Below are 24,337 nucleotides of genomic sequence, written 5' to 3' on the forward strand. Positions count from 1 at the left end.
TGAGGGTCCATTAAAGTGCCTGAAGACAGATCACATCAAGTAGCTACAGCAGAGACTGTTTCGCAAGGCAGATGTTTGCACTTTAGAGAGCACACAGAAGGAGAAAAGAAACAACAAAAAGGCAGCTGCATAAAGGAAAACAGTATAGGATGGGAAAATCCAACAAACTGCCCGAGAGGGGAATGAAAGTGAGAACAAGTGAGAGGGAGGGAAGAAGGGAGGGAGGGACGGAGGGGTAAAGAAGCAAAAAAGGAACTCCTCTCTCACTCTATTATCTGTCCGTCATAGGGCTCCTGGGAAGTTGCTATGGTTACGGGACTCACGCCTCAGTGTCCTTTTTAACCATCGCTCATAAAGGCAGCATTCAGCTTTGTGCCACAATGCAGATCTGCTTCTCTCTTTTTTTTTGTTTCTCCACATCCTATTTCCATCAAAGAACATATTTCTTTTCATATTTATAGCTTTCTTAAGTACGCCCCTCTGCCTCTCCCTCAAACTTCACACAGGATCGATTATTCTACCAACCCCCCCACCCACACCCCACCCCGCCGCTCCAATCTCAACCGCTGTTTGATGTGTTTGATGTGTCAGTCTTTCCCATTATTCCTCTCTTTTGTGTACGGTTTCGTCACACCCCTATCTATATCACCAGAGGAGGGAAACAATCCCAGATCAGACTGTGAAAGGTTTTAAACCGGGCCAACCAAACCCAAACCACTTTGGGTCTGGCTCAAAGAGGCAACTCAAAAAGTGACCATCTGTTAACTGCTAGAGATGCTGAAGCAATCAAGATTATTACCACAACTAAGTTATTTGATTTTTAAAACATCAAACTTTGAACACATTGAATTCATTTTTGGGGGTTTTACCGTCATTTTTGGACTATAAGTTGCTCTGGAGTATAAGCCGTAGGGGGAAACAAAAAAAAGGATAATAAAGAAGGCAAAAATATTTTTAAGTTGCAGCAGCCAAAGAAAAAAAAGCATAGTAAAAAAAGAAAAAAACTCAGTTTGCATTTTGGGAGAGAAGTGCAACAGTACTGAACAACTAAGCCAAAAAAATGTGCTCATAAACTTGATGCTCCCGCTGTGTGTAGGAGGGGCTAAAGTTTTTTGCTTCATTGCTACATGGAAGGGTTGACTTATTATGTAATTTACAATGCATAGAAGACACAGACGATGTTGAGAGATCAAGTTTACAAAACCTCAGTAAACATGTCTCAATGTCTGGGTTCATAAGATCATTCAAAGACTTTTTTTGTTTTCTTTTTTTGTTTTTTACGGTGAGGTTCAACATTTGCTGCAGGAGTTAAGTCTGAACAACCCAAAACCCCCAAAAATACAGTATTTCTGTGAAATAGTAAAATATCGTCATTGGTCCATTTTTTTTGCATAAAGACAATAAATAAGGATAGAATCTGGAAAATAAAAAAGTTAAAATGAAACAGTTCTGAGTTGAAAACTTTAGTTATGTTTAACATCAAGTGACATGCCAGATTATAAACTGAACAGATCTTGTTTGTTTCCAATGTCCTTCTATTAAACTTTATTCGGTGTTGCGATAATCACAATTATTTCCTAAACTTCTTAAGGGACTATTCATGTTTGTGGAGCAACAAAAAACCCTTTTGTATTCTTTGATAGGGCCTTCATTTGCAAAAATGAACAAAAAAGACATTTTAAAATGTTTTAAGAGATAATATAAAACCTCTCTAAAATCGGAACATGAATCTTTCGTTCTTTAATTTTTAAGTTTGAAAATTCCACTGAGAAAGCACACGCAGTGCCTACAAGCCGAACACTTTCCTCTGAGGCCGAAACAGCTGTAACGTCACATTTAAAAAAAGGGGCTGTTTCAAAAAAGACTTTTTCACTTGTTAATCTCAGCGCTTCAGGGGGTGCAGCAAAAGAGAAAGGTTAACCTGGTTGGCATCAAGCCCAGATGAGGAGCCCTGTCTCTGGGTAAGACAAACTTTCACAGGGCATGTGAGTGTAAAAATGTGTTGCAGAAAGTAATGTGGAAGTCCAGCATGAATGACACGAGAAGAAAAAAGAAAGAAGGGACGATTGCAGACAGACTGGACAGACAGCAGGAAAGGTACAAACATGGGCAAACTCAGGAAAAAGGGCCCAATTGTAAAGAAGGATTTAAATTAAATGGATTTATTGAAAGGCAACAGACAAAAAAAATTAGAAAGAAAAAAACAAGAAGATTAAATGGGGGGAAAAAGTCAGTGGGACACATACACATAAATAACTATTCTTAAAGTATCTTGCGCTTTTCCTTTATTCAAAACCAGGTGTTGAATAACAGGTATGATCATTGATCATTGAGAAATATGTACAAATGCAAAACAATACAGAACATCAGTATTTGTAAATCTGCATACTTATAAAATAAGATTCATTTGTGTGTTTTTGGAAATAAGAATTACATGTGCAGCTGTAACCGAATATACACTTGGGTAAGGCACTGGACTTTGATGTTGGGTGCACTGGGTTTAGTTAGGAAAATAAGGACTTAAGGTAAAGGGGGTGAGATTTTATAAGATTTTTCTTCTATTCACTCCCTTTTGGACTTGTGTTGTTTATATAATACAGGTCATCTTCAGATTCTTTTTTTTCCACAGAACAATCTTCTTTTTTTTTAAAGGAAATTATGTTTTTTAACATAGGTGCTCAAGCATCAGGAAATTATATGTTGATGCCCAGAGATTATCTAAACAGTATAGTAGCTTTTCAACTAGCAGATGCTTCAAGTCAAACTTTTCCTAGGTCCGGTAATTTTTATTTAAATTTTAAGGCAAATTAAGGCTTGACTGACTGCTTCTCTGCCTTGAATAAGGGGTCAAGATATTAGTCAACTACAGTAATATTTTACAACCTGACAAGTTTTGACTTCTCTCTTAACTGGTTTTATTCCTATCTCACAGAAAAAAATGGACACATGATCCACATGAGTCCATGAAAGCAAGTGTAGGGCTCCCTACAGATCAATTTTAGGCCCTAACATTTTACATTTCTTTATGCTGACACTTGGGAAAGTCATCAGGAGGCATGGTGTTTGTTTTCATAGCCATGCTGATGACAGAGCTTTACATTACTATATGTAAGAGTCGTTGGATGTACTTAGACATAAAATCTAGAATGGCAAAGAATTTCAGAACAGAACTCTGATTTTACTCATTTGTTCTGAAGAAGAGAGTTCATTTGATCAAAACTGAAAACATTTATACATTCTTAGTGTGTGAGAAACCTGGGTGTTCTTTTTGACTGTGCGCTTAAATTTATAGTGCATATTAAAATGTTAAAGAGTCTGCCCATTGCTCTCACTTGCGTGCATGGAGGTGCTAATGCAGGCTTTTGATTCTGGTAGAATAATTTATTGTAATGCCCTGCTCTCTGGTCTTCACAAAAAGGGCATATTAAACTATCAGTTACTCTATAACTCAGTCGCACGCGTGCTGAAGAGGACCAGAGGGCGGGAACACATTTCAGCCATTTTAAAACCACTGCATTGAGTCTATGTGCAATTTAGAAGAAATTTTAATGTTCTCTTTGTGATGATTATGTCTATAATTGTTTTTATGGCCTGTGGTCCTTCATGTTTGTCTGATATCCTTGCAGACCCTGAGGTCATCTGGTGCACACCTTAAGTTAGAAAACAAAACTGATGGCAAGGCCTCGCTCAACCATTATGGTCCTCGTCTTTGGAACAACAACCCAGAGACCCTAAGGGTCGCAAAGACTGCCCACGTCTTTAAAAGAAGACATAAGACTTACCTTTATATCTGGCTAATAACTGAAATTTGGACCTATATTTAATTGATATTTACATTACTTTGAGCATTCATTCTTTATTTTATGCTATTTCCAGTATAAGATTATTCATATTTACTTTTAAAGATTTTGCATGTTGTTGGTGCTTTGTTTTTACTTTGGTGTATTTTATTATTTTTACTTTTTTTTTTTACTCCAGTGTTTTATGGAGTCCTATACTGTTCATAATTAAATAAATAAATATTTAATTAAATAAATAAATATGAACTCATGCAAATACACAGTCAACCAATAAATCTCTTATAAATATATAAAAAGATCATGAAATTGTGAAAAACCTGCACACCGATTTTAAATTAGCCATTATCTTATTCAATATATTTCATTTTGCTTTAAAAACCTGTTCATTATTTTAAAACAGCATTTTAAAATATTAATTTTATTCATGTGGAATATTATTATAATTCTACGTCTTTTTTCAGAACCTTGGATTTCAAAATCAATATTTTCCAAAGTAGCTTTGTTTTTATTTCATGTTGCTGTTTTTCACAATGGCGTATTTATTTCATGAAGAGCTTTTTCAGGAGACTGTGTCTGTCTGTCAATCAAACTAGACAAGGCGGAGACACTTTTGTGATTGGCCAGTCCTTTACTCAGACATGAGCAGCAGCACCCTGACTACATCGATCGAAGATGCTTCACCAAACGTGACGGCGCAATGCCCACCCCTCAACACTAGGGGGAGTATGCACCTTAACACATCCACAGTGTTACACGAAATTGGGCAGTTTCTGTTCTAAATTTGCGGACAAAAGTGGCTTTGGGCGAGTGTGCATAATTCAGGTGGTTTTGTGGTCGGTTCGGCAATTTTCATCTTCTAATTAACATCTAGTAGTGGTCTAAGTTAGGCTGGGTGGTTATTGGAGTTCCACAAAACATCTATGAACTGGAGTTCCATGAACGCAACATGCCGCGTGTGGGATGGGCTACCAGCTAATGTTTTTAGCCTGATAGCCACATGGAGCGGTTGCCTGTGCTTATCTCAGTATAAATGCATGGATGCACAATGCACACGGACGGAGTGTTAAAAGATCAGGTTTATGTATTTTGAATAGTTCTACATGATAACAATGTTTCCATGTTTGACTTCATGAGATCATCCCAGAGAGAGTCTCTGCTTCAGGTCCTGCAGTCAAACGTCTTAAATTACGTGTAAATCAGAGCGCCCAGGCAGCGCGAGAGTGATTGTGTGAGCGCAAGTTAAGGGTCTGTTGCCCTGTCCCCCGGAAAAGTAATAGTAAAAAAAGACTTCCTCCAAAGTACAGAGCCTGATTCTTGGAGTAACCCCTGGCTGCAGAATTGCTCAATGAATCCCGGATTTCCGCTGCGTTTTCCGACTACGGTCAGAAACGTCATCGCAGGAAAGGTTCAACATTTTCCCGGGAGGGAAAAATAAAATCAGAGGACCTGATTATAATAATTGTCTCAATGAAATGAGTAAAATATCACAAGATTCAGGAGGCCTCAGCAGGCTTGTCCCGCTTTGCGAAGCTGCCTGGTCTGACTGTCGGTCCGCCAGCTCACCTCCTGCGAGCCGACATGAGGCACGATGTGAGCTCTGAGTGAATGGCGTAAGAATGAGGAGTGTTTCAACGGGGGACACCAAGATTTGGACCACCGGAGCTCCTCTGTGGTTTGGTCCACACAAACCCTCAAACTACAAAAACAGAGTTGTAGATGTTTGCATCTTCTGCAGCAGACAGACTGTTTGACTCTATTTGATCTCTAATGTCAGCAAAGCCGTGCAGATATCACTGAAATATGTCACCTCTCTGACTGGCACACCGCTGAGCGGGTATCCAGGAATATGAGTCGATTTCCATGGATGAGCCAATGAACGCTTAGATCCCGCCCACTTTCACTGATTGACAGATAGACTCATTCTCCTGAAAAAGCTCTTCATTAAATGAATACGCCATTGTGAAAAACAGCAACATGAAATAAAAACAAAGCTACTTTGAAAAATATTGATTTTGAAATACGAGCTTCTGAAAAAAGACATAATATTTTAAAATGCTGTTTTAAAATAATGAACAGGATTTTAAAGCAAAATCAAATATATTGAATAATATAATGGCTAATTTAAAATCAGTGTGCAGGTTTTTCACAATTTCATGATCTTTTTATATATTTATAAGAGATTTATTGGTTTATTGTGTATTTGCATGAGGCCATATTTATTTATTTATTTATGAACAGTGTAGGACTCCATAGTGTTTAACCTCAAAGAGATCCTCATCCCCAGGGACTAAGCCTTTTCTCGGGCCTGGTGTAGTGGGATCTCGCAGGTCTGGCTGCTTGCTTTGATCAGTTGGATCCTGTGGTGATGCCCTCTGTGATCATGAGTGGGGGGTTACTGGTGTGGACAGATCCCCTTAATATCCTTTCTCACTCCAGCGTCAAGCCAAGTTTTTACCTCCTTTCTTATTTAAATGTCCATTTTCTGTTTTATAATGTGGGGGAGTGGGGATTAAGGGAAGTGTTTGTATTTATAATTTTGGATTTAAAGGTCTGTCTGTTGGTTTTAGTTTTCTAGTTAAATGTTTTTTTATCCTAGAAACCACTTTGTGGAATACAAAACACAAAAGTGCTTTATAAATAACCTTTGATATGTTTTTATTTAGTTTTATGGAAAAAGTGATAAAGTATTACCAAAGTTTTTTTCAGTGCTTTTTAATTTTAATTTTATTTTTTATGTTCAGATAAACAATTTAGTTTGCAAAGAAAAATTAGATTAACATGTCAAAAGAATTGCTTGGAATGACTAAAACACTGATTTGCAGATTATCCACTTGCAGATCATTAAAGTAATTGATACAAATTATTTTTTAACAAAGTTTATTCAGCAAAATTTAAGTTTAATAAATTCAGACAAATGATATCTCATCATGCAGTGAAGGTGAGTGTGCAGCCAATGGATTACCCTGCCTCAAGCTGAAACCTTTTCCCCCCAAAAATGATTTAAATAAGGTATGAGAAAAAAAATTCCAACTGTATCAATAACATAGAAACAACAGGGAAAACCTGACACTGTTTATGCTCTGACTGCCTCGTCAAAGCAGCAACCAAACGAGAATATTTATTGATTGCATTAGTGGACATGAAGCAAAGCAAGGGTTTTCGGTAAGATATACATTCAGTAGTGACTGTCATGTGTCATCTCCTGTTTCATTCCTGACCAAGACAGAACAGCAACATAGGATTATGTCAGCTGTTCCTTGAGTTGGCGTTACAAGCATGTACTGACCTGGCAGAGACTGGTAAAAAAAGGGAACACGCAGAATTGTTCAGAGATTAAGATATTTTTTTATCCATCTTACACAGTGTCTCAGAAATAATTAAGATTTTAAGGTTAAACATAATTTAGAAATAGTTTTGAGGCTGAATCTTTAACCAGACAAAAAAAGTGTTCGCTGATCTGTCTAATTAAACAAACCCTTAAAATGCATGGGTGCTCCTTATGTGTCTAATCATCATTCCTGCAGCTTTGTCTAATGAAAAAAGCCAGGAAGGAAACATGACCACAAAACAGCTTTGAGCATTTCATACTCTGAATTCAGTGATGTAATCATTTTCACTGAGTTTTTTAAAGCCAGCGAAACAAGTAAAGTTTTTATTTTTACCAACAAGCAAAGGCAATTCAGTTGACTGGAGACTACACAATGGTAAGTTGTCTGACACAAACACCTTAACGCTTGTTTGACAACAAAAGGGATTCAGAAAGCTAACAGCTGTCCAAATGCAGGCGCCTCAAAAGAAGCCAACACCCGGCAAAACTTTGCCACCTGTGAGTGAAATAGTCGCCATTTTGGTTTTAGGCCTTCGTAAAGGCATCTGCTATTTGTTGATAGGCTATAAGCATCCTTGACATCAGCCATCACCCTTAGTGAATTTTTTGAAAAAGATTATTAGTGATTGAATGTTATTCAAATCTTTCTGTTCAATAAATCAGACGGGCTTTCTTGACAGTTTTTTTAGTAGCTAAAGTTAACGTGTAAAGAGCATTTGTTTCTAAAGTACTTAGTAAACTTACTTGAATGTTACAAGTAAATCTACTTTAAAAACAGTGGTGCTTCGGGGGCTCCTCCTCAAAAGTTTTGGAAGTTGTGTAGCAGTCACACGCAAACAGGTTGGGGGAAATCATAGTTGTTAACAGTAGAGGTTCAGTACTAAATCCCCCTTCTCTACTGCTTTCAAATCAGCTGAAAAATGCCCGAGATGCCTGAAAAATGCATATAAAGGCCCTAATTTTCAAAATTTACAGGGGCACCCTATCAGTCCAGGCCTAGCGCCTTTGGAGCTCGGCTATGGCTGCCAAGCAGCCTCAGTACCCTCCTACTCTGAAAACTTTTGAGGCCCCTGCAAATGATGTTTTGTTGTTTATCACTGTCCAGGTTGTGGCAGTGGCAATTCACAGACACTGAATGATGTGTAAATAGAACACCCCTGTGGCAGGCAGTGTATTCTCTTTATTCTGTTTTTTTTTTATTTTGGTATTGATGCCTTGGCTGGGAATTTTGTTCCGGGCAGAAGTCTGGTGTTGCTCTTTTTTTAATATTGTGACCTGACATGTCTGGCAACATCACTGGAAAAACTCAAAGAAAACACATCCAACCAAATAAACATCTAAGTAATATTGATGAGCACTGGAACATTTCACCAGCTTTAAGGTAATTAGGAAAGCAAATTTAAAATGGTAGTAAAGGGTTTTGCCTGTTTTCTTTTTTTAAAAAACGTCTTAAAGAAAAACAAACATCACCATGGAACTTTTTCTGTCCTTTAAATACTTTGTTAAAAAATATAAAGCCCATAAAAATGCTAGACTTTAACATGCCCATCAGCCACAAATAAGTCATGCTTTTTCTCTCTCTCTCTCTCTCAATTAAATGATGATCTATTTCCATTAAGTGACATTTTGAACCATAAAGTTCAACTGCCTGTAACCCTAAAACAAGCTCACTTAACAAAGAAGGTTACGTTTCAGCCACGGGGCTGAGAGCCTGAGGCCTGAGGTGAGACATTCATTATAGTGAATCACAGCGAGGCTGTGATGAATTACCTACGGTACTTCCCATTTCTCTAATTAACTTTGTAAACCTGACTGCCAACTCAAAGACACTGCATATAGAAGGCTATTGCATTTTTTCCTTTTTAATAATGTTTCCCCTTACAAAGACAATAATACAGTATTCAGATACTGATGTTTTATTAAAACACCTGATAGTAGAAATCTATTCTAAAAAGGTTAACATATTAGCTTGCAAGGCCTAATTTTTAGGCATTTAAAGACTAAAAAGTAATTGATAATTTTCTTTTGTGCAAATGAAGTACTGCTCCCTTCAGCTCTCTCTTTGGACCTGCAAATTCCCCATTGTTAATTGATTTAACTGCATGAATTTGCATTGTATTTTCATGTACTTTTAAAATTGTACGGTTTATTTTTCTTTTTTTCTCTCTATTCAAACTGAAAAAAATCTGCAGCTCTCTTGGTTTAGTTTTGTATTTTTTGTTATCACAAAATGATCTGTTTTTACCAAAATGTTGTCGCAAAAAGGTTTATCCATTCTAAATTATATCAAATCTTAAATGTAAATGTTTGTTTGTTTTTCAAATGAATGCATCCATTTCTTTTTCATCTTTTGCATGCTCACAGTTGAGAGGGGAACGTCCTAAAAAAGCAGCAGCAGAGAGCTGTGCGAGTATGACAGGGTCAAATGTTTCACCTCAGATCAAGTGGATGCAGGCCTGGGGTCAAAGTTCCCCTGTAGAACAAGAATCCTAATCATGGCTTGTGGGATCTACACATACTTACAAAAACATCAACTGATATGATCACAAACTTAAATGTGCATTTATTCAAAGCCCATATTTATTACAACTTTAGTATAAACAAACATAACCCCCTCCCCCATGCTCATGTCCAATATTTGTTAATCATACCATGTACGACCTAATCTACTGATTCCAGGGGCAACCATCTGGAAAAGCTTGGCGGTGTTTATATACGGTAATATGGAGCATCTGGATCCCTCTTTTTCCCCTTTGAAAAATATGAAACAAATGTGTGTGTGACACAACCCCAGTGGGTGTTCTGCTATTTTAGCCTTCATGCACATGCAGATCACGTGACCCACATCATAAGCTTGTTGGAGAGAAGTGCATTAGGCATGGTTGAAAACACACACACGTACATGTCACAGTGGGTCACTTGTCTCCTGTACAGAGAAAAAAGAAATTGCTGACCGACATCTCTTGGTAAGCTCTGTTAATTAAGGTTTTTTCTTGTAGTTTAAATTAAAACAATAGATTTTATGTAAAGCATGTTGTTTTTATCATCTTTCATTTTAAAGAAATTACAAACATTTAGAACCAAAGCCAAACAACAGCTCACTTTTTATTGTTCTTCCTTAGAAAGACATCTTAACACACTCAAAATAACACTCGGACGGTTGTGTCATGATGTACAACTCCAACTGACACTTTTTTGTTGTATTATGATGTACAAAAGATATGCAACCAAATTTTCACCGGAAAAATCAGCTCTAATTTCCTTGTCTTGTTTATGTCAGAAAATATTGTTCAGCTGCCATTCATGCACAAGCTTTCTATTTTTGTCTTTCAACTTGTGTTTAGCAAAGTTAAGATGGCAGCCTTTTCATTACAGTCCTACGGGGTAATTAGCTGTCAAAACTGAGTGGATAGATTTTGTGGCCGCTGCATAAAGCCTGGAGCATCCAAGAGGACATTCTGTCTAGAGCAAATTACACTAGAATGAAGAGAGAAGTTGAAGAACCCACTGCTCTGCTCTAGAACACTGACCTCTAATCAAGCATTCTGTTTATCTGAGTCAAAACATGTTTTATAAATTTAGGATTAAGCAAATAGTTGAGTCAATTTGTAGAACAGCTGCATCTGATTTTCTTCCAAATATCTGTTGACTTTAATGGCTGTATGCATATTGAAGAAATGCTTCAGTCTTTTTTGCCATTATGTCAACATAATGCTGCATAATTTGTAAAGACGCTGTAGACTTTGAAGTTAATAATCATTCTGCCACCAGAGACTTGACCTGCGCTGCACAAGCTCTGACCTGGCACATATATTTCTGATTGAGGGATTAGCCAGACATACTGATCCACTGAGAGCACTGCTGGTGAACACTTTATTGCAAATCAAACACTAGAGCTAAGCATGAATTGATTTGGCAAATGACTTTCTCCAGCTACAGCGTTATGGACATAATTTAAAGAGAAAGAATGTGATAAATATGACAGCCTATCTGAAGTGATGAAAGGCCTTTTTGGTTAAAGGTCAGGTGAAAAAGCAACGTTATAAATAAGAGACAAAATAAATAATGTTTAGGACAAATTAAATAGTGACTACAGTGAGACCTTTCAAAATGAAAGTGCTGTTTTAGTCAAATCTCTTCACCTATTTTACATTGATTTTTTTTTTTTATTTGATTCCTGTAAACGCATCTTTTTTGGCTTTGAGAACATTCGAATTATGGTGATCAGTCTCATTCAAACAGGAAATTTCAGTAAATGTAGACCTAGGATGACTGATCAAATAGCCACAGTTGCTTGAGGAATGCTAAAAAAGGTTCTTTTATTTGAAGCTTGCAATAACTTAGTTAACACTGATTACATCATTCATGCTACCAAAATTATTTAAGCAAAAAAATAAGACAAATGTTTGTAAAGTAGAATTGAGGAAAATTAAACACCAAACATTTCTTAACTTCTTGTTACCGATGCATGTCAGTTTTTGTTTTTAATTTAGTTACAAACCGTTCCGATTGGTTCTATTTGAACAAATTTATTATTTTTATGACATTTGTGATTCAAACACTTTCACAGGTAGCTTTATTGTTCTTAGATTACTTTTTCTCTTGCACAAATATTGCAAAGATTTGTAGAAGTTGATAGATCCATGTACTTGATTGGCCCTCACTCAATAAACCCATTTGTTCCCTGAAACTTTCCAGGAAACTATATAGGAAGCACTCTTTTATTTTTTTATTTGTCTTGTTGCAACAGCTGAGCAAACAGATAAGGGCTGAATGCCTCTTGTGTCAGACATATTTTACTATTACAATAAGGGGTTACAAATCTTCTGATTCATGAGGTGTTTATTTGTAAAAACACCTTTTGTCAGTAAGCTAAAATTTATTCATTTTATATTGATTTTATATATATGTAGTATTCTTTTAGATTCATTTTGTATCAAGGATTTTTTATTTTATTCATTACCAGAAACTATGCAATGCTCATGACGTTAGCTTTAATACTCAGGTGTAACTTTGTCACTTACAAAAAGTAACAAATATGCATCTTGTGGCAACAGCAATGCACATTCTTGTATTTATAAATGTTAAAATTGAATATTTTTAATGCATTTCTCAGATGAAGTCAATATAAAAAGTTTAGATAGTTTATTCCATTAATTAGTATATTAATGGAATCCAATTATATTGATTTGAATTAATTTGACCATTTCTAGAACTCTCAACCATTATAGAACAAAAAGTATTGCGGAGCAATGTGGGATTCTCGATTTCAGTAATGAAAAGTTTTGCTTTAAAACTAAAAAAATTAAGAACTAGAGAAACAATCTTTAGACTAATGGACTTTTCATCTACTAAATCTCAGACACCCCTCATTTGAATTACACAAATCAATAAAACTCAGCAGCTCCAATCTAACTCTAAAACATCAGTTTCCAAGCCATAGCAGTCTCAAGACAAACAACTATACAATGTTCTTTTGTACAATATTTACAAAAGAATAATCAGCCATCTGTGGGCTGGACTGATGTACTGTGTTTCAGGCTAGAACACTTTTAACATCAGGGCCTTGTCAGGTGTTAAAGCTGGTCCTTGGTTACTAACAGATGTTGGTTCATTACAGTGCTTTTCAAATTTTGCCCCAGCCTCAGGCAAAAAGCAGAAGAAAAAACACAAAGTGGTTACTGTGAATAAGTGATACGAGACGAGCACAAAGAGAAATAAAAAAAAAAAATACAGAGTGAAACAGAAGCGTGGCAGGAATAAAAGTGAGCTCTCACGTCTATTTAACATCCCACTACAAACATACAACACTAAGAAGTTTGGGTACTAAAAAAATACAGAGATTTTGGACATTTCCATTTTAGTACACACTGCTGCTGCTGCCCCACCATGGCCTATATTCTGCCAGCTGGCAACATGCAAGTGCATGGATGAGTATGCATCCTCCACTGACACACATACGCTTACGGATTAGATCAGACAGTATAGTGGAGCAGGATTGCCACTGGGAAAGATGAAAACATTCTACATTCATTAATACTGCCAACAAAAACGTTTTACCTTTGTCTCAAAGTGGTGTGTGTAAAAAATGCACAACACTATAACTTCTTGCATTGTTCCTTCCCTCCCCTGTCAGACTTAACAGTTAAGAAAACTTCCAGACTTTTCAGACTAAAAACTTAGGGGTCTACTCGTACAGGCTTTGCAAATCTTTCCTACTGGCTGATTCTTTTACAATCCACCATCTCTGCTCCATTTCCATCCACAGGAGCATAAAACGGATTTTAAAGTTGCATGAAACACATTAGCCTAGTTCAGCCAAGAAGTGTAAATTGGGATGAGTTAGCTAATGCCCTGTGATGTGCCTGTCTTCTCAGGGAGAGGAAATGTGAATAAGAAAAGGTCACTGGGGGTGTGTAGGGCACAAAAGGGAATACTTGTGTGTCACAGGGTCAACATGATGCCAGCCGATCCATAATCCAGTCAAGCTGAGGTCCATTAGGGGGCTACAGTTTAGAGTAACTGTAGCAAAAAATGATTAAAAAAGCAAATTATAAATTTTAATTAATATGTAAGGGGAGAAAATGCCAAAAAAAAAAGGAAAATAAATGGCTAACAATCAGAATGACAGGAGAGAACATTAATATGAAGCATCCCTAAAATCCTCCATGTTGGCAAACAGAGTGTTTCTGCTTAGCCTTGCAATATCCTGCTCCCTAAATAAATAGTTGTTTGAACATTTGAGAAAATGACACAAACACAAAACTAACATTATTTGGTCTGAATTTAGGCTGACTCACAAAAGCCGGTTACAAACAGAGAAAAGCAACACGCCAACTACAAACAGAAACATACCTGAAGTAGGAAAAGAAGAAGCTCTCAAAGATGCTTAGAAGAAAGAAACAGATTTCCCGGAAAAATGTATCAGTGCGTGAAGTGTGTTTGGTTGTGTAAAGAGGAGATCCACTCCAGCAGCGGATGGTTTGGGAGAGCTCCGTCTCATTCTTTCTCTCTCTGTGGCAACTGTGACGTGCTAGGGTTTCATCCAGACAGCTCCCTCCCTCCCTCCCATCCTCCCTCCTCTCCACTCTCTGTTTTATACCTTATTCGCTCTCCCAATCTCTTGTTCTGCCCTTCTCTTAATCCCTCGCTTCCAGTCGCCCGCCTCACAATCTGAGGACCGTTAAAGCTTAACAGCCAAAACCCTATAGAACATTTGACATTTGACATTTCATTCAGGCATAATCTACAATCAAACACTTTAAGCTCCATAATTTCCATGTGTGTCCTTACATCTCCTGGTTTTCTAAATCGCTGCTCTTACATGTGCACCTTCAAGTTTAATTTGTATTTATGAAGATATGTTTTTAATATTTCAAAACCAAAACCACAAATTTTGTTTCAGATTACAGCCTTGTTCCAAATATACAACAGCTTTATCAAAATTTAATGAAAAGCAACTATAATATATTTTTTGGGGGGATCTAAAGAGGAAAGAATGAAAACAATATTCCTAATTTTGATTTATGTCTCATAGTGAAAAGACCCTGGGTCTAATTCTGACTGGGTCCTTACTGTGCTTGCATGTTCTGCTCATGCATGTGTGGGTTTTCTCCCATAGTCCAAAAACACGCTTCATAGGTTGATTGGTGTCTCTTAGTTGTCCCTAAGAGTGAGTGTGATTATATGACCCTGCAAAATACTGGCAACCTGTTCAGGCTCTACCCAGCCTTAACCCAACAGAAGCTAGGATAGGCTCCAGCAACCCTATGATCATAGAAGTGAATAAGCAGGTTTGGAAGGTGAATGGATAGATCCTCCAGTTAAAATGTTTTGTACACGAGCTTTCCAACTTTATATATGACCCTTAACATACCTACAGTGTCAATGTGTTGTTCAGGCACTTTCAAGTGTTTCCTTCTTCCCAGTTCTTCCCCGAGTAAGTAGTACCACCCTTGAACCTCCTATGGAACAGACAAACACAGAGACAGTGGACAGTAAATGTGTACAATAGGCATAAACTCCTAAACACATTATTTTGTCACTGGCTTGAGTTGAATTCACAATGAACGCAATTTGCGCATCAGAGTTGTCCAGTTTCAATGTTAAATCATTGTACAGATGCAATCAGAGGTTCTGTGGTGCGATTTAAGCATCCGATGCAGCATGTCCGTCTGGCAGAAGCAAGTTTTGGGCATTGTGTTTTGGGCCGTAGCAGAGCATTGAGAATTCAAACATCTGAACTTGGTTGACAAGTTGCATCAACCAATGAGGGACTTCTGGCTGTGTTAATGATATGATCACTGGGTTGAGTCCAAAACCAACATGGAGGAGAATCTTATCATTCTCCTCCTGTACTTTATATCTTTTTTCCAATGGAGTAAATAGTAAAAAGATTTTCTAGTTTATTCTTTTTTTTTCCTTCTCTGACCATTGCAGGACAGCAGGTCGTCAAACTGGGTCACAGAGAGACGGAACCCATCATTCAGACTCTGCTCCTGTAATAGATGGTGAACTTCACCGTACTGGGAGAATCTCTGAATGATTTCATGAACTCAGACATAAAGATGTGATTACAAACGCCTTTGTGGAGCTCTTCATAATAAATAAACCTGGTCTCTTGACATTATCCGTGTCTTCCATGCATTGTAAATGAGATATACAGTCAAAGTTCACATGTGTGATCAGGCTAAAAACTTTTGACAGTAGCTTCTCCCACACGTATCTGGAGCATCAAGTTTATGAGCACATTTTTGGACAAGTGTCCAGCAACAAATTTGACTCCCGTTGGAAGAGAGGCAGCAGACGGGTTTGATGTGGACACAGCATTACACCCTTTTCATAATTTCATAATCCTTTCTATTTAATTATTTGACACTCAGGCTTTATTCTGGTCTCAAGTTGTTCGTTTCTCATTTTAGGTTAATTAACTTTGACACTCTCTTAGTTGTAATATTTATCTACTTTGTAGAATTGCTGAGAAAGATAATGAAGACAATTTGCCCTTGATCTATCTTTATTGTTTCCATTCATAACTCAATGAGAAACAGTCCACAAGACTATATTGTATACTGTGATTCTTTGTCATTCCCCCCATTTTTGTTCATTTCTTGCCATTTGCTTCTTTTCACAGTAGTTGATGCCCTGTTTCTGCAACCCTGTCTAATGAACCAGATGTTATTTGTACATTTTTTAATTGCAGCCTGTACCAACAAAGCAAACTATCAAATTATGACAAAACATTCATGTAACACACCTATTAGAGCACACTCAGTGGACACACCTCTCCCTGTTCTTTTGTGCTTAATATTGTGATGCTATGGATGATGACAATAATTTTCTGTTTTTAAAAGCATCTTAGTGGATAGATTTCTCCAGGCTGTGGGACATGTGGAAGAAAAGGGGGGTGAACTTCTCTTGAAGATAGGGGGAGAGAGGAAAGGGCATGTGTACTGAAAGTAACGGAGGGATCTTTTACCATTGTTCAATATTACCCTGCTCGTGTGGCCAAGAGGTAAGAGACAAAAGAAAAACTTAGGAAGACAGAAGACAAAGAAAAGGGAATAAAAGAAAAAAAACTGTGAATAACAGAGAAAAGTGAAGAGCACAAAGTGGCAAACAGGTGCAAACGGCAGATGAGATATGACAGGCGAGTAAACCAGTTACCAAAATAACGCAGAGCGCTCATAAACAAGACTGCGTTCTGGAATACAACGAGACAAAGTAGAGAGGTTGGGCTGTGTAAGAGTAAAAATGTGTAAAGAACATCGGATGCAGCAAAGAGGATAAAGAGAGACTCTTCCAGTGACTCAAAGCTAAATTTCTTTTATTAGCATACTAAGCTAATTAAATATTAATTGAAAAAAATGTTACAGGAAGCAAGTAGAAGTCTGAATGTTCTTGGTTGTCGGCCTGCCGTATAAAATTGGATTCGAACAATTCTACATTATAGCAAAACTTTTTGAAAAGTGAAAGAAAGATGTTTAAATTCTAGTGAATTTCTTTCTTTTAAAATATTGTAGGTTTGTTTATTACAGTTTACTTAATTTGGCTGCACAGTGAAATAGATTTATTTGAGTAGGATATGGGGTGCTGTTTGTAAAGTCAAATATTAACATCAATATTTTTGGTTATTTTGCCTGGTTTAGGACAAAAAAAAACAAGCTTTGTTTACAAATGCATATTTTCACCTTTTAATTCATGTATTTATAAATGTTACATTTACTAAACAAAATAATTAGTTAGCGAGCTAAATATTTCATTTAAAGCAACATATTTTTTAATAATTATATATTTAGCTTACAAACTAAATGTTTATTTTGTAAACTAAATATTTGGGTCTGACTTGAATATTCCTTTTCCAAACTAAACATTTAAGTAAGAACATTTATGTAACTAAATATACATTTGTTAAAGACATATTTAAGTCCAAATTAAATGTTTAGCTTTTTAACAATATATTTAATTTGGAGCTAAATATTTAGTTTGGAGCTAAATGTTCAGTTTTCTGTCTTTTTTTTCTTCCTAATTTTCTCCCGCTTCCTACTGCTTCTCCTGCTCTGGTAAAAATCCGAGCATACTGGTTTAACACCAGGATCTTGCCAGGATCTCACCACCAGATCTCAACAGTTCTTTCTGGCTAGTGCATTACAGAATGAGAGTGCAAAATTCAGCTTTTTATGTAGTTGTCCATTTTCGCTTATCTGCCAGTTTATTTGCATGTTAGCTAAATATTTAGTTATGGACTTAAATATTTATTTTACAAATAAATATTCAGTTACAAAGCTTAAATGTTTAGTTTGGAAAATAAATATTTCGGTCAGATCTTAATATTGAATTTGCAAACGAAATGTTTAATTTGATCAAATTAAATATTCAGTTTACCATCTAAACATTTAGTTTGTGTATAAATATATAATTATAAAAAAGTTGACTTTAAATTAAATATTTAATTTGCCAACTAAATACTCAGTTGGTAAATGTGAAAATACGCATTTGAAAAATGAAACCCGTTTATTTTTTTCTTAAAACAGGCTAAATAACCAAAAAATATTGCTGTTAATATTTGACTTTGTCACTTCACAAATGGCACCTTAATAGTAGGATGTTCTCTCAGTCAGTCAAGTTTTTCCATATAAAACTTGTGCATCCATTGTCATGCATTGTATATTGGTCATTCTGAAAACAGGAAGAGGCAGTCAATGGTGCTGCTCCAGAGTCTAATGGAGGCAGTTTGCTGCAAAAAGTTTGCAATCTCATGTGCCTCAGCATCCTTGACTTTTCTCTGTAAATTTACCTTGTGGCTCATTGACAAAGTCCCAAATTAATTAACTGCGTAATATTTGGTAACAAACATTTCAAAAATGAACTTTCTTCTAAAGTGACAACTGACAGAAACATGTCAGGAATTACTGAGGCCTATTTTTTCACATATTCGAGAAGTGCATAATTTTACATGTGTGAGCACGGAAGTGAATGGACCACTTAAACGTAAATATTTGGCTGAGTAAGTGAATACTTCTGACAATCTAGTATATAGAAATATAAAAACAAAACAAAGATTGGTAACACTTTATATTAAGATTCCTTAACAAGCTTTGTTAACACATTAACAAGCATTATAAATGAATTTATAAGGTGTTAGTAAGACATTTATTAGTACATTAAGTCTAATAAGGTTTTTTAAATTACTTAGTTAACACATTTACAAGCATTATTATTAGGATGTTTTTAAGATCCTAATGATGCATTTACTGATATTATAGGTGCTTAACAAATGTGTCAGTGTTAATAAACTTAATAAAATTTATTAACAACCTTTGTTAACAAATTAAGAAGTATTATTATTGTTTGGGGTTCTAGTAAGATATTTATTAGCATTATAGACGCCTGACACAAGCCTAAGTGTTCATACGCTTAATAAGTTTTATTAACTAACTTAACAAATTAATAGGCTTTATTAATGTGTCAGATGCTAGTAAGATATTTATTAGCATTATAGATGTCTTGCAAATACCTTCTTCTTCTTTCTCTTTCGGCTTTTCCCATCAGGGGTCGCCACAGCGAATCATCCTTTTCCACCTCACTCTATCATGGACATCTTCTACCCTAACATTAGCCAACTTCATGTCCTCTGTTAAGACATCCATGTATCTCCTCTTTGGCCGTCCTCTTGCCCTCCTGCCAGGCAGCTCCATCTCCAACATCCTTCTACCAATATATCCACTATCCCTCCTCTGAACATGTCCAAACCATCTCAGTCTGGCTTCTCTGACTTTGTCGCTAACACAGGCAACATGAGCCGTCCCTCTGATGTACTCGTTCCTTATCCTGTCTAACCTGGTCACTCCTAAGGAGAACCTCAACATCTTCATCTCCGCTACCTCCATCTCAGCCTCTTGTCTCTGTCTCACTGCTACCGTCTCTAACCCATAGAGCAGAGCTGGTCTCACCACTGTCTTGTACACCTTTCCTTTGAGTCTTGCTGACACTCTTCTGTCACACAACACTCCTGACACTTTCCTCCACCCGCTCCAACCTGCCTGCACTCGCCTCTTCACCTCTTTTCCACACTCCCCATCACACTGAACTGTTGACCCCAAGTACTTAAACTCCTGCACCTTCTTCACCTCAGCCCCCTGTAACCTAACGCTTCTACCTTGATCCCTCTCGTTCAGACACATGTATTCTGTCTTACTACGACTGACCTTCATGCCTCTTCTTTCCAGAGCAAACCTCCACCTCTCTAGCTGTTCCTCCACCTGCTCTCTACTCTCACTGCAAATTACAATGTCATCCGCAAACATCATTGTCCAGGGAGATTCCTGTCTTACCTCGTCTGTCAGCCTGTCCATCAGCATAGCAAACAAAAAAGGACTCAAAGCTGATCCTTGGTGTAGTCCCACCTCCACCTTGAACTCCTCTGTCTGACCTACAGCACATCTCACCACCGTCATACTTCTCTCATACATGTCCTGAACTACTCTGACATACTTCTCTGCCACTCCAGACGACCTCATACAGTACCACAGCTCCTCCCTCGGCACCCTGTCATACGCCTTCTCTAAATCTACGAACACACAATGCAGCTCCTTCTGACCATCTCTGTACTTTTCCATCAACATTCTCAAAGCAAAAATGGCATCAGTGGTGCTCTTACGGGGCATGAAACCATACTGCTGCTCACAAATCTCCACCTTCTTCCTAAGCCTGGCTTCCACTACTCTTTCCCACAGCTTCATTGTGTGGCTCATCAACTTTATTCCTCTATAGTTGCTGCAGTTCTGCGTGTCACCCTTGTTCTTAAAGATCGGAACCAGAACGCTTCTCCTCCATTCCTCAGGCATCTTCTCACTCTCTAAAATCCTATTGAACAACCTTGTTAGAAATTCCACTGCTGTCTCTCCTAGGCACTTCCATACCTCCACAGGTACGTCATCAGGACCAACGGCCTTTCCGCTCTTCATCCTTTTCAGAGCCTTCCTAACCTCCTCCTTTCCAATCTCTGCTACTTCCTGCTCCACAACAACCACATCTTCCTCCCTTCTTTCCCTGTCATTTTCCACGTTCATCAGCTCCTCAAAATACTCCTTCCATCTTTTCTGTACACTCTCCTGGGTTGTTAGCACCTTTCCATCTCTGTCCTTAATCACCCTTATCTGTTGCACGTCCTTCCCATCTCTGTCTCTCTGTCTGGCTAGCCTGTACAAGTCCTTCTCTCCTTCCTTTGTGTCTAACCTGTCATATAGCTCATCGTAAGCTTTCTGTTTGGCCTTTGCCACCTCTCTCTTCACTCTACGCTGCGCTTCCTTGTACTCCTGTCTACCTTCCTCAGTCCTTTCTACATCCCACTTCCTTTTAGCCAACCTCTTCCTCTGGACGCATTCCTGTACTTCCTCATTCCACCACCAAGTCTCTTTACCGTCTTTCCTCTTTCCAGATGACACACCTAGCACCTTCCTACCTGTTTCCCTGATAATCTCTGCTGTAGTTTCCCAGTCCTCTGGAAGCTCATCCTGACCACCCAGGACCTGTCTCAACTTCTGCCTAAATTCCTCACAAGTTTCTTCATTCTGTAGCTTCCACCACTTGGTCTTCTTTTCTGTTTTCCCTCTCTTCTTCTTCCTGACCTCCAGAGTCATCTTACACACCACCATGCGGTGCTGTCTGGCTACACTCTCTCCTACTACCACTTTGCAGTCATTAACCTCTCTCAAATGACCTCGTCTACATAGGATGTAGTCCACCTGAGTACTCCTACCTCCACTTCTGTATGTCACTCTATGTTCCTCTCTCTTCTGGAAGTAAGTGTTGACTACAGCCATTTCCATCCTCTTCGCAAAGTCCACCACCATCTGTCCCTCCAGATTCCTTTCCTTCACACCAAACCTGCCCATCACCTCCTCATCACCTCTGTTGCCCTCACCAACATGCCCATTAAAGTCTGCTCCAATAACAACTCTCTCTCCTCTGGGGAAACTCTCTATGACCTCATCCAACTCACTCCAGAATCTCTCCTTCACTTCTAACTCACAGCCAACCTGTGGCGCATACCCACTGACTACATTCACCATCACCCCTTCAATTTCTAACTTTAAGCTCATCATCCTGTCTGAGACTCTTTTCACCTCTAGAACACTGTTTACAAACTCCCCCTTCAGAATCACACCTACCCCATTTCTCTTCCTATCAACACCATGATAGAACAGTTTGTATCCTCCTCCAATACTACGTGCCTTGCTGCCCTTCCACCTTGTCTCCTGCACACACAGTACATCTACCTTCCTTCTCTCCATCATGTCTGCCAGCTCTCTGCCTTTCCCTGTCATTGTGCCAACGTTAAGAGTCCCTATTCTCAAACCTATGTTCCTGCCTTTTCCCTTCTCTCTCTGGCCACGTGCCCTTCTGCCTCCCCTCTTTCTTCGACCAACAGTAGTCAAATTTCCACCGACACCCTGTAGGTTAACAGCATCGGTGGCGGTCGTTGTTAACCCGGGCCTCGACCGATCCGGTATGTCTAAAGTGTTGTGGATGATTCGCATGGTTATTTTGGCAATTTTTACGCCGGATGCCCTTCCTGACGCAACCCTCTCTATTTATCCGGGCTTGGGACCGGCACAGAGGCAACTGGCTTGCAACCCCTGTGGCTAGATTGTCTTGCAAATACCTGAAAGTGTTAATAAGATTTATTAACATCTAAAGTCAGACCATTGTCTTCTAAATCCATATTACTAAACTGCTTATAAGCTTTACAAATGTATTAATTAACTTTGTTAATAGTTTATTAATTGTTTTGCAGCACCTCATCTAAGTGTGGACGTTTTTTATCACAAACAACCACAAAGCATAAAGATTGTAAAAAGAACTTTATGACATTAAAACAGACTAAACATACACAAATCGTTCTGTAAAAGATATATAATAATTTAATTCAGACAAATATTTTTTTTTTAAACATATATACTGGTGTTGGATGACTGGCATCATAGCTAATAAGGATATAAAGTATTAGCATCTATCCTGAGTGAAACATTCATTGCAAATCCCATCACCAGGAGACAATTCTCTGCATTCAATGCCAACTGCATTCAACCACTGTTGCCTTGCTTCAAAGTCCACAAGAAAGTTGCACAAGCCAGTAATTTTTGAAGAACGAAGAAAATAAACCTACAGGAGCCATGCTAAAGCTAACACGCTAACCTGCCCAGGTTAACTAATGTCACCATTGGCTAATGAATCTGTCAATCAAACTCATCAGCAAAACAGGCGTGCTCACTTTCAGCCAATTAAATGGCCTCTTAGACTTTGCTTTCACACAGGTGACGAAAAAAGCCCCGCCCATCTTTGATTCTGTACCGGTCGGTCGTTAGCGTGTTAGCTTTAGCATGGCTCCTGTAGGTTTATTGTCTTCGTTCTCCAAAAATGACTGGCTTGTGCAACTTTCTTGTGGACTTTGAAGCAAGGCAACAGTGGTTGAATGCAGTTGGCATTGAATGCAGAGAATTGTCTCTTGGTGATGGGATTTGCAATGAATGTTTCACTCAGGATAGATGCTAATACTTCATCCTTATTAGCTATGATGCTAGTCATCCAACACCAGTATATATGTTTTGTTTTTGTTTTTTTAAATTATTTGTCTGAATTAAATTATTATATATCTTTTACAGAACGATTTGTGTATGTTTAGTCTGTTTTAATGTCATAAAGTTCTTTTTACAATCTTTATGCTTTGTGGTTTGTGCTAAAAACGTCCACACTTTAGATGAGGTGCTGCAAAACAATTAATAAACTATTAACAAAGTTAATTAATACATTTGTAAAGCTTATAAGCAGTTTAGTAATATGGATTTAGAAGACAATGGTCTGACTTTAGATGTTAATAAATCTTATTAACACTTTCAGGTATTTGCAAGACATCTATAATGCTAATAAATATCTTCCTAGCATCTGACACATTAATAAAGCCTATTAATTTGTTAAATTAGTTAATAAAACTTATTAAGCTTATGAACACTTAGGCTTGTGTCAGGCGTCTATAATGCTAATAAATATCTTACTAGAACCCCAAACAAAAATAATACTTCTTAAATGGTTAACAAAGGTTGTTAATAAATTTTATTAAGCTTATTAACACTGACACATTTGTTAAGCACCTATAATATCAGTAAATGCATCATTAGGATCTTAAAAACATCCTAATAATAATGCTTGTAAATGTGTTAACTAAGTAATTTACTAAACCTTATTAGACTTATTGTACTAATAAATGTCTTACTAACACCCTATAAATTCATTTATAATGCTTGTAAATGTGTTAACAAAGCTTGTTAAGTAATCTTAATATAAAGTGTTACCCAAAGATTTTATGGAGAATGTACTGGAACTATTAAATAACACAATTTTTTCTACAGTGACAACACCAGAGAGAAACATTTACACTGAAACATTCCTGACATAATGTATGTGCAACAACACTATTTGCTTTTCTTATAACCTTTTCACTGCAGACACTAAGTGATTCAAACTGTGTTGCACTCTAATATCTTGAGGCAGTACTGTGGCTCTGTAACACTAGTAACCCGAAAGTGTTTCCTCCAAACTATTGAGGTCACTGGAATTCATTCACACTGAATTAAACTCCTAAATTTATGGTCTAATGGATCCAAAACACAGAGAGGCAAGCGCACACAGAATAAAACAGTATACTCAA

General features: G+C 37.5%; 1 protein-coding gene across 2 annotated transcripts in view; it reads right to left on the bottom strand.

The window, feature by feature from the left end:
* LOC105358401 (regulator of G-protein signaling 3-like) overlaps window positions 1-24,337 on the bottom strand; it is a 143,095-nt gene that overhangs the window by 113,159 nt on the left and 5,599 nt on the right. The window contains exon 4 of one of the 2 annotated variants that reach the window (XM_023960529.1): window positions 15,005-15,092. In XM_023960529.1, coding sequence (XP_023816297.1) covers window positions 15,005-15,092 — 88 coding nt within the window. Of the gene's footprint in view, window positions 1-13,983; window positions 14,131-15,004; window positions 15,093-24,337 lie in introns of those variants that run through there. The other variant, XM_023960531.1, reaches the window with a different exon arrangement.

Source organism: Oryzias latipes, chromosome 12, assembly GCF_002234675.1.
Source record: "Oryzias latipes chromosome 12, ASM223467v1".
Lineage (NCBI taxonomy): Eukaryota > Metazoa > Chordata > Actinopteri > Beloniformes > Adrianichthyidae > Oryzias > Oryzias latipes.